The sequence below is a fragment of the Typopeltis vanoorti genome, chromosome 21 (genome assembly GCF_054136105.1).
Source record: "Typopeltis vanoorti isolate ZY-2024b chromosome 21, IOZ_Tvanoo_1.0, whole genome shotgun sequence".
In the NCBI taxonomy this organism is placed as follows: Eukaryota; Metazoa; Arthropoda; class Arachnida; order Uropygi; family Thelyphonidae; genus Typopeltis; species Typopeltis vanoorti.
In genome coordinates this window covers 90,030,117-90,044,516 of record NC_143569.1, presented here as the reverse complement: position 1 = coordinate 90,044,516, position 14,400 = coordinate 90,030,117, and the positions used below count along the sequence as shown (strand labels likewise).

Sequence of the window (14,400 nt, the reverse complement as noted above, 5' to 3'; positions counted from 1 at the left end):
GGATGTAGCTAACATATGATTTCAATTAAGGTCAAATCTGATCTAGGTAGTACTCCTTCCCATAATACACTAATCTCACCTCTACAGACACCATACGTGTCTGAAAGGAAGTTGTGTTGGGTAGTATGGGGCCGGTGGGATGAAAGCAACTGCCTCTAGACTAGTCATTAAGATGTTTCATATGAAAACTTTTATTTGCTCACATTTGGATAAAAGATGAAAACAAGAATATAATTTCTTGTCAAGTATAATGTATTTCTGACCTAGAGTTAAAAAAACCTTGCTACAACTCAGGAGCTGGTATAATTTTTGTCACTGGTATACAGATTTGCTACACATTTAAGTAGAAATATTTTCAATATTTTTATGTTAAATCCAATTTTAAGAAAGAAGGTGCTGGTATACTTGAACACATTCAAGAAAAAAAAAAAAAAGTCTGGTTGTACTCACTAAATTATATTTACTTTTTTTATACTAACTTGTATAAATGAATATATGATTATGTCTAAATGTATTTACTAGCACAGCATCAAACACTAACAATCCAGAATGATACATTTTTGAATTAATCTGAAGTAAGCAGTTAAATAAGGCAGCATTTTGTATTCAAATTAATAACTAATACCAATACCAGATTAACCAGATTTTACTATACAGTTTCTTAAAACACCATACACACACACAAACAAAAAAGCCATGATGCACAAAGTAGTTTCAATTATCTCTAATAACTAAGAGAACTAAGCAAATCAGACAATATAAGACAGCATTTTGCATTGTCTCTTATTGAAACATTTTAGATGGGAAAAAAATTAAATAAAAGACAAAAATGAAGCATTTTCTATAAACTTTAAAAAATGCTTCTAAAATAACTGAAACAATTTAATTCTTTCTTTTAAGGTTACAGGGTGGTCAGCATTTATAGTGAAAAATTTAAGGAGACACAACACACTTGTTAGAATAATTAATTTACTTATGATTAAGAAAATAATATTCAACATTTAGACCTCTGTATTGAGGTCATCATCAGGAAAACATACATATGTACAGGACACTACACAAAAGTAAGATTAATCTAAATGCTTTTTTTAATCATTTACCCTAGCCAGATCTTTGGTGGAAAATAAAAAGAAAAAAGAAATAAATAAAACTATTACTAAATAAAATATATACAAAATTAAAAATTAATTCATAAAATAAAATAAAGTTTTGATATATATCAGTATAATAATATACAGATGATAAATAAAACGTTTTACAGTGGAACTACATGAAAAAATTTCTATAGTCCTCTCATATTGGAGTTTTCTTCTGTTTGGGGTTTCTGGATGCTATATGGGTTGAAGATGGGTCCTCCAAATTCTTGGAGTTATTAATCCATCATTCTTGTTTAGATATGGATGATAGTTCAAAGAAGACTGTGAAAAAATGGCTGAAACATATTTCAAACCAGGTTTTGTGCAGTGTGAGAATTTAGTGCCTTTCCAGTCAATTCTATGACTTGCTTGAAGTGCATGGCCTGACAGGTCTGTTTTACCATAGTGGAGGAATTTAATGTACCGTTTGTGTTTATCTTTTCTTATTGGGATGGTTCTCCCTGTTTCCTCCTATGCAAGGTAGGTTGCAGGTGCAGCGAATTTTGTAAACTCCTAGGTGGGCAAAGTATGGAAGAGGATCTTTGGATGAGCTGGTAAATTTCTTAATTTTGTAGGAGGTTGTGAAGGTTGTCTTAATATTGTATTTATGAGTAGTGTTCTACCTATTTTTTCTGATATGCCCTAATGCATGGTATGGCTATGGCATTCTTGTAATCTTTTTTGCTTTCAATGATATTTTTATGCAGAATCTTGTGAACTGTATTTTTATTGTAGCCATTTTTTTTTATAAACCTTTAGCTAATAATTTCATATTCTTTGTTCAGAGCTTGCTCATTGGAGTAAATTGTGAGGATTCTGTGTAGAGTGCTGATGACTTAGTTTTTGAGTTGGATTTTTATGTATGTATTAGCTCGTGTGTAGGTTTGCAGTAGACCACGAAGGAAGAGAGTTAGTTTTGCAATCTCGATGGAGAATTAAATACATTTGTGTTGTTTGTTCAGATATAGCTTAGGAATGTATTTAATGTTTCATGATAGTGGGGCCAACTGGTGAAATTATCATCAACATATCTGAGCCAGACTTTGGGCTTGCTGAATCTAGAGCTCATTGCTTGAAGTCTTCCATGTAAAAGTTAGCTGGAGGGGGGGGGGGCATGGCTGTACCTTCTTTTCATATGTAAAAATTATTTTGCCACACGAAATACCCAGAGCAAAATATGTGGGCAAAGAGGACCGTGATATCGGGTGGAAATATGTTCTGTATGAGAAGTATAGTATCATTGATCGAGACATTAGTGAAATGGGGTTATATTAAAGCTGACTATAATAAATTTAGTTTAATCCTTTATCCAAAGTTGACTGATAAATCTTCATCATTAAGTATGATGTTTCTAATTTAGTTTATAAAGTGTTATGCATTTTTTATGTAGGAAGGGGAATGAACTACCAACTCCTTGAGTATGGCCGCTAGTTTCCTGGGTAAGTGATAATTGGGACTGTTGATTCCTTCAACTATTGGTCATAGTGGTGTGTTTGTTTTGTGTATTTTCGCAGGCCATAAATATTTTCTGGGAGCAAGGGCATAATGCAGTTTTAGTTTTTTAATTGTTTCCTCTGGCTACATAATCACTGATTTGATTAATTCTGTTTTCTTTTGGAAGCGGTTTGTAGAGTTGTAGTTAACCATTTGGTATGTGTCAGATACCAATTGGTTCATTTTTTCCAGGTAATCTATCCAATCAAGCACAACAGTACAGTATACCAGGAAAAAAATGAACCAATCAGTATTTGACCACAATATGTACCAAATCGTTAACTACAAACCCTACAAACTGCATCAAAAAGAAAATAACAGAATTAATCACATCAGTGATCACGTGGCCAGACTAGAAATATACAGATGATAAATAAAATTTATCATCTATATATTATTATACTGATGATATGCATGAAAAGTTTATTTTATTTTGTGAATTAACTTTTAATTTTGTATATATTTTATTTAGTAATATGTTTATTATAGGCCAGGGTAAATGATTAACAAAGCATTTAGATTCATCTTACTTTTGTGTAGTGTCATGTGTCTTGTACATACACATGTTTTCCTAATGGAATATTATTTTCTTAATTATAAGTAATTATTCTAACATGTACATGTGTGTGTGCACACGCATGTGTCTGTGTGTGTTGTGTCTCCTTAAATTCTTTACTATGAAACAATTTAAAATTCACCTTCTTTTAATATAAAAAATGGCAATTCCAAATATCAAAGCGTAGAAAATCCAAAGATATTTAGGATATATACTTACAGCTTTGTTGGTAAATAGCTAGGAGAATCATCTTTATTTTTAAGAATATCATTACATTTATTGATTGTATCAAACAAGAGAGAAGTATCACCGATATTAAACAATGTGGAAAGACAACGGCCAATCAATTTTCTAGTTGGAGGACCAGGAGATTCATGAATTTGCTTGATAAGCTGTTCCACTAGTTTTTTTTGGCATCCCTTAATATCAGACTAAAACAAACATTAAAATTAGAACAGATTTTTTTTAAAAAAAAACTGCTTTTTGTAAGTAACTTAATTCAGGCTATTCTAATTTTGCTGAATGAAAACAGGCTGAACATTTAAAATAATGAAATGCATAGAAATTACAAATCAATACAATATAGCAAATTTGCCTACATTCTAAAGGAGTAAGCCTGGCATAGAATCACTGGTTATTCCTGTGATTAAATACTGAAACATAAATGATACATATTCAGCCATATATTAAAAAGTGATAACATGAAAGATGTTTTTTAGACATACCTTAATGAAGATCTTTGTGCTCTTGACTTGTTGATTTTAAAATTTTGGGACAATTTTGATAGAACAACATTGGTAGATATAAACTCATAACCTGAACAAGAGGAATAGAACTCACAAGAAAAATTTACAAGAGGAATTTAAAATCTCTTGTATAAACCTTTAATCTATCAGTAAATCATTTACAGCTTTCAGCACTCGATGTCGAAATGTTCCCCTTTTGCCTTCAGACATGCACCTGAAGTCTGTGAGACAACATATCAATTGCAGCACACACACACACACACAACATCTAACAGAAATGCTACCACTGCTTGCTCCAAATTCACCTTCAAATTGTGGTCGAAGCTTGAGAGAGAAATGACACTTTGCCAGTCTGACTGGATGCCAGTCATCCACCTCCAACCACTGCTGTGTGGTCCTCACCATGTGTGCAGGGACTGAGTCCACTGCCTATTGTTAAACAAGGTGTTGTTCAGAGGCGCTGTACCACAGGTTCCAGCATAGTGTCTTGATACACTCTGGCAGAAGTTTTTACCCCTTTTTCACAGAATTGGATACCCCTGATATGTCATCCCCCACCAAACCATTACTGAAGCGGGATGATGAACTCAATGAATCCTAGGTGCTATGGCATGTGCTGTATGACAATCCAAGGAATATACCCGATCATTTCTTCAACAGTGGAAATCTTCTCATCTGTGAAGAGGATATCTCTGTGTCTTTTTGATTTTATCACCCTGTGCCACATAAGTTGTAGAATGATGATAGGCTCTCATCTTAGGTCATCAGTTAGTACATGTGACATCGTTCTCTGCAAAACTTTCACCTCCTGTGACATCACTTTCTGCATTTTCACAGGAATGCAGCAGATGCATGCCTTTACAGCCTTCACAAGCTTCCACATCCTAACATAGTGTAGTCAATCTGTTCTTTGGAGAACAGATCTTTCTTCTGTATCATTATAACAGTTACCAGTCCAATACACAACCATCCTACTGATCCTGAGTGTTTTTAGTGTATTGAAAATAACAGGTGGGTGCATTCCAACCTAGTGAAGTGCTATTACAGTTCTCATAATCTCTCCACTGCATGTTAACCCATACAGCTAGACAACTTTCTTTCTCTCTCTACTGATAAATATGCAAATGTTGATTGTGCACAGTACCACAAAGGGAACTGGGCTTGAACAATTCTGTAGGTAGCATTGGGGTGTGCAGAAGTTGTAATGGTATTTATGGCAAGACTGTAATTGCTGACTTATAAATCAAATATTGCTATATATTGCTCTGGACATACAGAACAATACATACTGGCTATATATTGCTCTGTATGTCCCATTTATGCCACATTTCATTTTGAGTAGCTTTACTCTGGATACCTCATGATATACTTTTAAGAAGTATAAAGCTTAAATCCTTATATTCCCATGATTTCTTGACTATTTGTCTTAAAATAAAAATCTGATCCTGAAACTCTTACCTGAATTCAGCTCATTCTTTCCTAAAATGCTCTCCTGCAATTATTTTAAGCCTCAAGTATGTTGCATAAAAGTTACCTGGAATACCCAGCAGGGAATATTCCTCTATAATTCTGACAATGTTCTACTTCAGTTTTTATAGATCGGTAAATAAGAGAAAACTCTACTCCAATCATCTCTAATTCAACTTGCTAATTAGGCACAAATTCTGAATAATGCAGTGTAACCACTAATAAATTTTATTTTTGGTTAAATATTATCATATGTTTTGACCAAAAACATTTTTGGTCAAATATCATCTATCTCAAACTGCTTTCCAGATTTCTAGTTTCTGATAGCTTTTCTATCTCAAATACTGTTATGTCCACCCACAGCAATGCTCTATTATAGGTTTTGTGACCTCTTTTGTTTATTGCTTATCTGATTTAACAATCTTTCCAAGTATTTAGTTTATTTGTGAAAGCTGCTCCATAGTTAAGAACTGTTTTATTTATCTATGTGAATTTATACATATTTTTATACTGGAAGATATAAACTAACTATTCCATGTCCTATACAGAAATTCTCATCATCATCATCAAATTCCTGCCATGTACCCTCAAGGGGTGTACAGGATATGATAGTACTACAGGAAAAAAAAAAAATTACATCATTATTAATTTCCTATCTACAATTTTCCTCCAAATCAGCCTGTTACTTGTCATCACTCCAACATTATCAGATCTTATATTTCTATCGTCTAAGGCACTTTGTACCGTATCAATCCACCTATATCTTGGTCTTCCTCTGGGTCGTTTTGCTGCAAACCTGGCAGAGAACACTTGTTTTGCTAATCTTTCCTCGCTCATTCTGTTTAAGTGACCATACCACCTGAGATTAGCTCTGCTAACGCATTCCTGGATGCTGACAATGCCAAGTTCTTTCCTAATATCCTCGTTTTTAATATGATACTGCCATTGATGCCATCTGTTCACGCCTATAATCTTTCTCAGGACTCTCATATCTGTGGTCTCTAGTCTTTGGTCAAGTGTTTTACTTCTGACCCAGCTCTCGGATCCATAAGTTAAAACTGGTTTGAACACTGTCTTGTATACAGCTAATTTCGTGTTCCGACTAATTTCTCTCTTATTCCATATGAATTTATTCAATTGACTTCCCACCATACCAGCTTTGCTGATTCTGTTGTCTATTTCTATATTTAATTTACCATCTTCACTAAAAATCGTGCCTAAATAGCTGAAATGTTTTACTTGTTCCACAGGTTCTCCATTCACAACACAGTTGACATTTTCAATGATTCTGCCTATTTTCATTGTCTTTGTCTTTTTATTGCTGACCTTCATACCATATCTATTACAACAGCTATTCAATTTAGTCAGAGAATCTTGCAGACTTGTAGCGGATTTATTTAGAAGTATAACATCATCCACATAAAGCAAAGAGCTGACATTAACATCTCCAATTTTGATATCATGTTTAATACCACTTTCCTTCATAATGTGATCCATATAGATAATGAATAACAGAGGGGATAATGTACATCCTTGTCTCACACCAGATTTAACATTAAACCATCTTCCTGTACTTCTTTCAATTCTAACTGCTGACTTAGAACTCAAATAAAGACTAAGTATTGCTTGATATAATGCCCCATTGACACCATATAACTGTAGCGTATTGAATAGCTTCTCTGTTGGCACCTTGTCATATGCCTTTTCCAGATCAACAAAACTTAAATACAGATCTTTGTTATATTCCCATGCTTTCTCGACTATTTGTCGTAAAGTGAAGATCTGATCCTGACAGCCTCTATTTGGCCTGAATCCAGCTTGTTCTTCACCAAGCTTTTCTTCCACAATTCTTCTCAACCGTTTCTCAAGTATACTTGCATAGATCTTGCCAGGAACACTCAGTAGGGAAATACCTCTGTAATTCTCACATTCAGTTTTATTTCCCTTTTTATATATATATATACAACTACTCTTTCCCTTCCTTTTTCCAAATTACTATTGTCCAAATATAGCAACTTATAATTCTATTATTTAGCAGTATCTCATTTGTTTCGGTCTTCTTCCTCTGACCAATTATGTGGACATCTATAATTCTTCTCTAGTTCTGCTTCTTTCCAATTGATACCTCTGATGTTGAGAGTGCAGTATCTCGTCTGTCTTCTTCGTCTGAGTAACGCTACTCGTTTTGACATGGTACTTCTCTAATTCTTTTGCTAGTTCCACTTTTTTTTCCACTGATACTTCCTGGGTTGGTGGTGTTTATTTCTAATCCTGATGAGACAATTTTTACCTATTGGTAGTTTGTAGATTATGACCAATTTGGTACAATGGGAACAACAATGAACAGTATAATTATCTGAACAAACAGATTAAAAAGGAGGCAAAGTTTGCAAAAAATAAATGGTTATCCAAAGAATGCAAAGAAATTGAGGATAATCTTCATAAGAATAACCATATAACAGCATACCAAATAATTAAAAAATTAACAAAGCCTTTCATTTGTAAGAGCTCGATTGAGGAGGATGGAACAATTATTACTGATCATGAAAAAAGATTGAAAAGATAGTGTTAATTGAAGAGATTTACTTTTATTTATATAGATGATATTATCATAATATTAATCCTACTGGCTGCGCCATTATTTAAATATAGAAATTTTATTAATTTAATATTATCCTGTCTATAGAGATGATCTCTGTTCAACAATTTTTTTTTTTATTTTCGAGTGTACCTATATATTATATGCACAAGGGTTCACTCCGATTGGTGCAATGAATCATAATCCAAAAATCACTGACTCAAGGCAAAATTACAAAATAAATACATTTAATATAATAAAAACAATACATATACACTTCAAACAATATTACATAACTAACTACACATCTAATTGGATCCAAGGCCTTTTAAAAATAAACTTACACTTAAGACTAGACTAAACACTTTGTTTGCACAATGACAAAATGTTCATAGCCAGTTTCTTTCTCTGTCAAGGCCCTTTTCCGAAGATATATGACTTTATTCTTCATTTTCATAGGATCTTTTCTCATCACTCATGTAGCACAATAATTCTTCCTGACTCAATTTTGTCTTCTTTTTAGTAGAAATAACAGTTAGATTCGGCGTCCTTAATACAGATGAAACTTCCCAATCAGAGTTTTCTCGAACATTCCTTTAGAACATAAATGGCAACTTCTTCTTTTATTCACTAATGTTTATTGACAGTCTTAACTCTTCCACTTTACAAACTCGCAGTTTTACGATTCCCTTTTCTGAATCTACTACTAATTTTCCAATTAGCGTTTCCTCGAATATTCCTTTTAAAACATCTATAGCAAAATTTATTTTAATTATCAATACTTATTCCACTTTGAAACTTCATAGTTTGACGATTCCTTTTTCGGAATATATAGGTAACCCTCATATAACGCAAATGTTAGGTTCCATAGAAATGCCACATTATATAAATCGCGTTATGCGAGACTTAGATAACATAGAAAAAGTAGGGTTAGGTTCCGAAATCGTTATTTTTTTATTATATAAACAACAATGACATATCCAACAAAAACAATATTTTTATTTAATTCAGGTAATTCATGTAAGTTAAGAAAACATAAACTATGAGACAAATACAGTGTAAAATTATAAAAATTACAAATTCTACATTAACTTCATTGCACAATGCACAAATGTTTTAGACACAAAAAAATAAAGTGTATATTTTAATCCTCATTACTGTCTTCAGAAATAACATTTCGTAGATGTTCTTTATTTACAAGTGGCCGGACGTCGTCAACACTTGAAATCTCTTGGACATCATTTGTATAATTCTCATTACATACTTCAGCTGGTTTAGTTATCAAGAAGGCAGTAATAAGACCTTGCTTACCACTATGCTGCAATTTTTTATTAAGTTCATAATATTGCACTAAACAAATATCCAATTGTCTAGTCTCGTTTGATCCCTCAAACGAGCACTCTGGATAATTCACTAGACAACAGGATATTTGTTTAGTGCAATCTGGATAATTCACTAGATAATTTGAGGGATCCGTAAAATAACTTCCTAACCTTCCTGCCAAGTCCAATCCTTCTGCTAATTTCTTTAAACTGAATTCTTTAATGGATTCATCACAATCAGAATCTTCGGCAGAACTTTCCCCACCAATCTCGTTCAACGTCATCTATTAATTGTACCAGTTCCTCCTCATTTAAATCTGTTTCCCCATCAATTAATTCACTAATTTCATTTTCAGCCATATCACAAAAGCCCTCTCCACCAAAAAGGTGTGCATTTATTATACGACTTAGCTTGGCATCCACTGGAAGTACGAAATTTTGTTCCAGAACGGCTTCAAACCATATTTTTTTCCAGCAAGCATTCAGCGTAGAGGGTTGTAATTCCTAAATGGACAGAAAAATAATTGTCACACAATTCAATATTGAAAACTCTTTCCATGCTTGAGGCAGTGTCATGTTTGGATTAGATTCCATTTTTTCCAAAATTAATTGGAATGTTCAACGAATATAATATGACTTAAATGTTGATATTATTCCTTGGTCGAGTGGTTGAATAAGTGAAGTAGTATTAGGCGGCAAAAAAGTTATTTTAATATTCGAACAGCTTAGATTTGTTGGGTGGCCTGGTGCGTTATCTAAAATTAGTAGAATTTTGAAGTCCATATTCTTTTTCTTTGTGTAACTTTCTGCATCGGGTACAAAACACTTGAAAAACAAATTTTCAAACATGCTAGCTGTAACCCATGCCTTTTTGTTGGCCAGCCAATAAACAGTTGGGTGGACTTGTCGAGCTCTTTCATCACACGGGATTTGCGGATCGGTTAATAAACATTGGTTTTGTCATGTAATCATCTGATGTATTACTACAAAATAGTAGAGTAATTCTCTCTTTGGTAACTTTGAATCCAGGAGCTGATCTTTCATTTTTCGAAATATAGGTGCATTTTGGCATTTTTTTCCAATATAACCCAGATTCATCTGCATCGAACCTGCACTATAACCACCTTCTTCAATAATTTTTAAAAGTTCTGCTGGGTATTTCCGGGCAGCTTCAACGTATGCTGATGCTGATTCTCCCTGATTCTAAGATTATACAAAGAAAACTGCTTTTTTGAAGTTTTCGAACCAACCCTTACTGGCACAAAATCCATGCTGAGAGATTTCTTCTGAAGAATCTTGATCAAGTTCTTTTAAATGTTTGTAAACTTTTGCCTAATAAGATGTCCATCCAAAGGAATTTTCTTTTGAGTGCAATCTTCTATTCAAATCATTAGAGATTTCTCTAATGATTTGGATAGAAGATTGCACTTTTTTCTATTAGAATATCGCATAAACGAGCAATGCGCTTTGCACTTACCATTGACCCAGCAAAAACACTTTCTCGGATTATATGTTCATTTTGTTTGATTGTTCGAATTGTTGATTCATTTAAATTCAGAGTCCTTGCAGAGTCCTGGTTTTTCTCAAATTTTCAACCAATCCTAGATTTTAATTTTTTCTTTGCGAGAAATGAATTTCCTCTTCAATGTTGGTTTTTTCCCTTTCGTTGCAGTTTTAGTAGCCATTACAATAAAAATAAACTTTTAGATAAAAAGAAGCACTACATATTGTATGTAACACACCAGAAAATAAACTGTTCAGCTTGAGAATAACACACTTATGATTTTTGATGCGCTTTCCTGTTTTCAACAATAAACAATTGTTGAAAAATTGTATATTGTTGTTTCAACAATAAACAATTGTTGAAAAATTGTATATTGTTGTTTCAACAATAAACAACAATAAACACTTTATAGAGTAAACCCTAGATGGCGAACCTATGACACTCGTGTCAGGGGGTGGCGCATCTGCGAATTTTAGTGGCATGTCAACGATTTACAGGTGAAATCCTTTATATGCTTATAAAGTACTCAACTTTTTTTTAATTATTACAATACGTACAAGTTGAATTTTGTTTTACACGAGAGGGCAGCTATGAAGATGTGCGGTATTAACAAAAGATCGCGCAAGACAAAGGCAACCCAACAAGTGTCGAGTTGAAATGCTAATTCTCTTCAGTCGAATTCCATAACATCTGAAACTGTCATAACAACATTCACTATTAGTTTCAACACATTCACAACAGGGTGTCATTTATCATTCCGACGTAACTTCTCATTACCGGCTGGCTCAACTCTCACAAAGTTTCAACCCTTGGTTGAATATTATGGCTGCTTGTTTGCGTTTGAGGTGGCAGACGAACTTACACACTCATTATATGGCATGTTTCAATTCTTGGTAGAATTTTATTTGAAGTTAGCCTTTGTGATCTGTCATAATAACATCAAGAATTTCAAATGCAACAAACACTTATTTTATAATTGAAAAATTGGACAGGAGTTTTTAGTTAGATACTGTGTTTCAGTGCAACATATGGTTTTGCTTGAGTGTATACAGCATAGTTTCTGTGAGAGAGAACGTGATTCATTAGTTAGCGACGTTTTTATTTCAGCTGTCTAGAATTGCACTATTTGTTGAGAATTACACAGATTGCAAAAGCCTCTGTACAGTGTCTTATTCAGAGATACAATAAAACTAAATTCGATACTTATAACTACTTGCTATATTGGCAGACACCAATTTAACGAAGATAAATTTTGATTTTTAAGTGGCGCAGTGAAAAATATATGAAAAAAATAAATAAAAGATTACTAGAAATGTAGACCTCGTTATATTGAAACCGCGTTGAATAAGGGTTACTACAATTTGTAGATAGCGTTATATCAAAACCGCATTGTGTAAGTACCACGTTACATGAGGGCTACCTGTACTATTGATTTTCCTCCGACTGTCACATAAAAAAACTCAAATTTCTCCAAATCTAAATGTCTGCCAGCCTGTGTTCTAATTTCCTTCCGAACACTCTTCTTGTTTACTCTGCTGTTGCTTTGATACCGAACTTGTCAGCTGTCAATCACACATCAAACTTCTCCATGCGCACTCCGTGAAAGTGGCAAAAGAGAAACTAGGTATAATGGCTGACACATTGTCTCCGTTAGTGACAAGAGAATGTCTTCATAAAACACAAAACTTAATATTTTAAATTACAATAAAATTTCTGTAAGTAATACAAATATCCAAATCCGGTAAGTACATAAATTTTTTAAATGGTTTACATATCACTTTGACAAAACAATTTCAATAACGGGCACATCACAAGTGCCGACAATGAGTGTTATGAAACTAAAACTAATAAACATACTAACATAAACAACACATAAAACTATTCAGAATTTTAAATTATGATTATTTTTACATCAGTTTTATCTTTCTCTGCAAAAAATTTTTTTAAATATTTAACCTATATCTAATAAAACTGTTAATGCTTATTCCTAGATCTTAAAAAATAACGTGATTCTTGCTGATCATTATTTACACTCTCGGAATCACTGGTTTCAGAATCATCTGATGCTAGAGATGATTCAGAATTTACATCTTCTAATTTACTATACTTACAAATTTCATTTCTATATACTTTTGAAATAATTCATTTAAGCTATTTGAATTATTTTCTAAATGTACAGAATCATCACTATCAGAATCAAATTCTAGAGGTTGAGATTCTTTATCATTACTAACTAACTTAGAGGTATTTTCACATTTTTCTGGTTTATTAAGCTCTAAGTTAACTAACCTATGATATTCTGCTACTATTTCATTCATGTTAGAGTCAGTTTGATTATCTTCACTCTTACATTGTACATTATCTGAATTATTTATCTTGGGATTTCTAAACTTTCCTGGATTAGGTTTCGTTTCAACTAAATTTAATTTTCTCCTTTGCTGTGTATTTGAATTACGAGCTTTAAAACTATTCCCATTCCTACTAATTGATTGTGAATGAGATGCACAATTAGTACTAGGAAAACAACGCTCATCTTTCAATATTCTATTCATATTGTCTCCTAATATAACTAAATTTTTACTTCCCAAAAAGTATTTTTTTAACCTATCAGAGTGTACATTTATAATTTTACTAGGATTTTTGACATCTTGAATCCTAAAATTCACAGGAGAAAATTTCTCTAAAATTCTATATGGACCTAAAGTTTTCCTTCCTAATTTTCCAACTCTTTTTATACTAGATTTATCATCTGACAATACTAAATCTCCTAATGCAAATGACTTATACTTCCTGAAATGATTTATATACTGCCTAGTTTTCTGAGAACTAGATTCTTTATTCATCTTGTGAATAACATGAATTTTAGATTTTTCTTCATCTTGATTAAAATGGTTATTCCTAGACGATTCATCCTCATCAGATCCTAGAGATCTAGATAAGTAATCAGCTACTATACTTCTTTTTCCTGGAATATAAGCCACATCAATATCATATTCCTGCAGTTCCAGTGGCCACCTAATTATATGTTAATTTTTATCCTTCATAGTACTTAGGAATGACAGAGGTTGGTGATCAGATCTTATTTTAATAGGTTGTCCTAACAATAAGTATCTAAATTTTCTCAATGGAAAAATTATCGGTAGTACTTCCTTCTCTATGGTTGAGTAATTCAATTCTGGACCTGATAATTTCTCCTAATAAAAGCTACTGGCTTAAAATCTTCTTTTTTTATTCCAATACAGCAGCAATGCAATCATTTGAAGCATCAGCAGAAAAATAAAATACTTCACCAGACTTAGGATAAATGAGAACCGGAGCTTTAGTCAATGCCAGTTTTAGTTTGTCAAATGCTTCTTGTTGAGCTTCATCCCAATTGAATTTAACACCTTTCCTTGTCAAGCACACTATGGGTCTCAATAGCTGTGAACAATTAGGAATACATTTCCTATAGAAATTTAACATGCCAATAAATATGCGAACTTGCCTAACTGTTTTAGGAGGTTTAGCTGATAATATGCCTTCTACATTTGACTGAGTTGGCATAATTCCCTTACTACTGATTTTATGACCTAAACTCAACTGCTTTTAAGAAAAATT

At 32.9% G+C, this 14,400-nt stretch overlaps 1 protein-coding gene across 4 annotated transcripts in view; it reads right to left on the bottom strand.

Moving 5' to 3' along the window:
• Positions 1-14,400, bottom strand: part of LOC150095098 (HEAT repeat-containing protein 5B) — a 665,516-nt gene that overhangs the window by 569,434 nt on the left and 81,682 nt on the right. For all 4 annotated transcript variants that reach the window (XM_090410861.1, XM_090410863.1, XM_090410862.1 and 1 more), the window contains exon 3: positions 3,406-3,617. In XM_090410861.1, the coding sequence (XP_090266987.1) occupies positions 3,406-3,617 (212 nt within the window). The remainder of the gene's footprint in view (positions 1-3,405; positions 3,618-14,400) is intronic.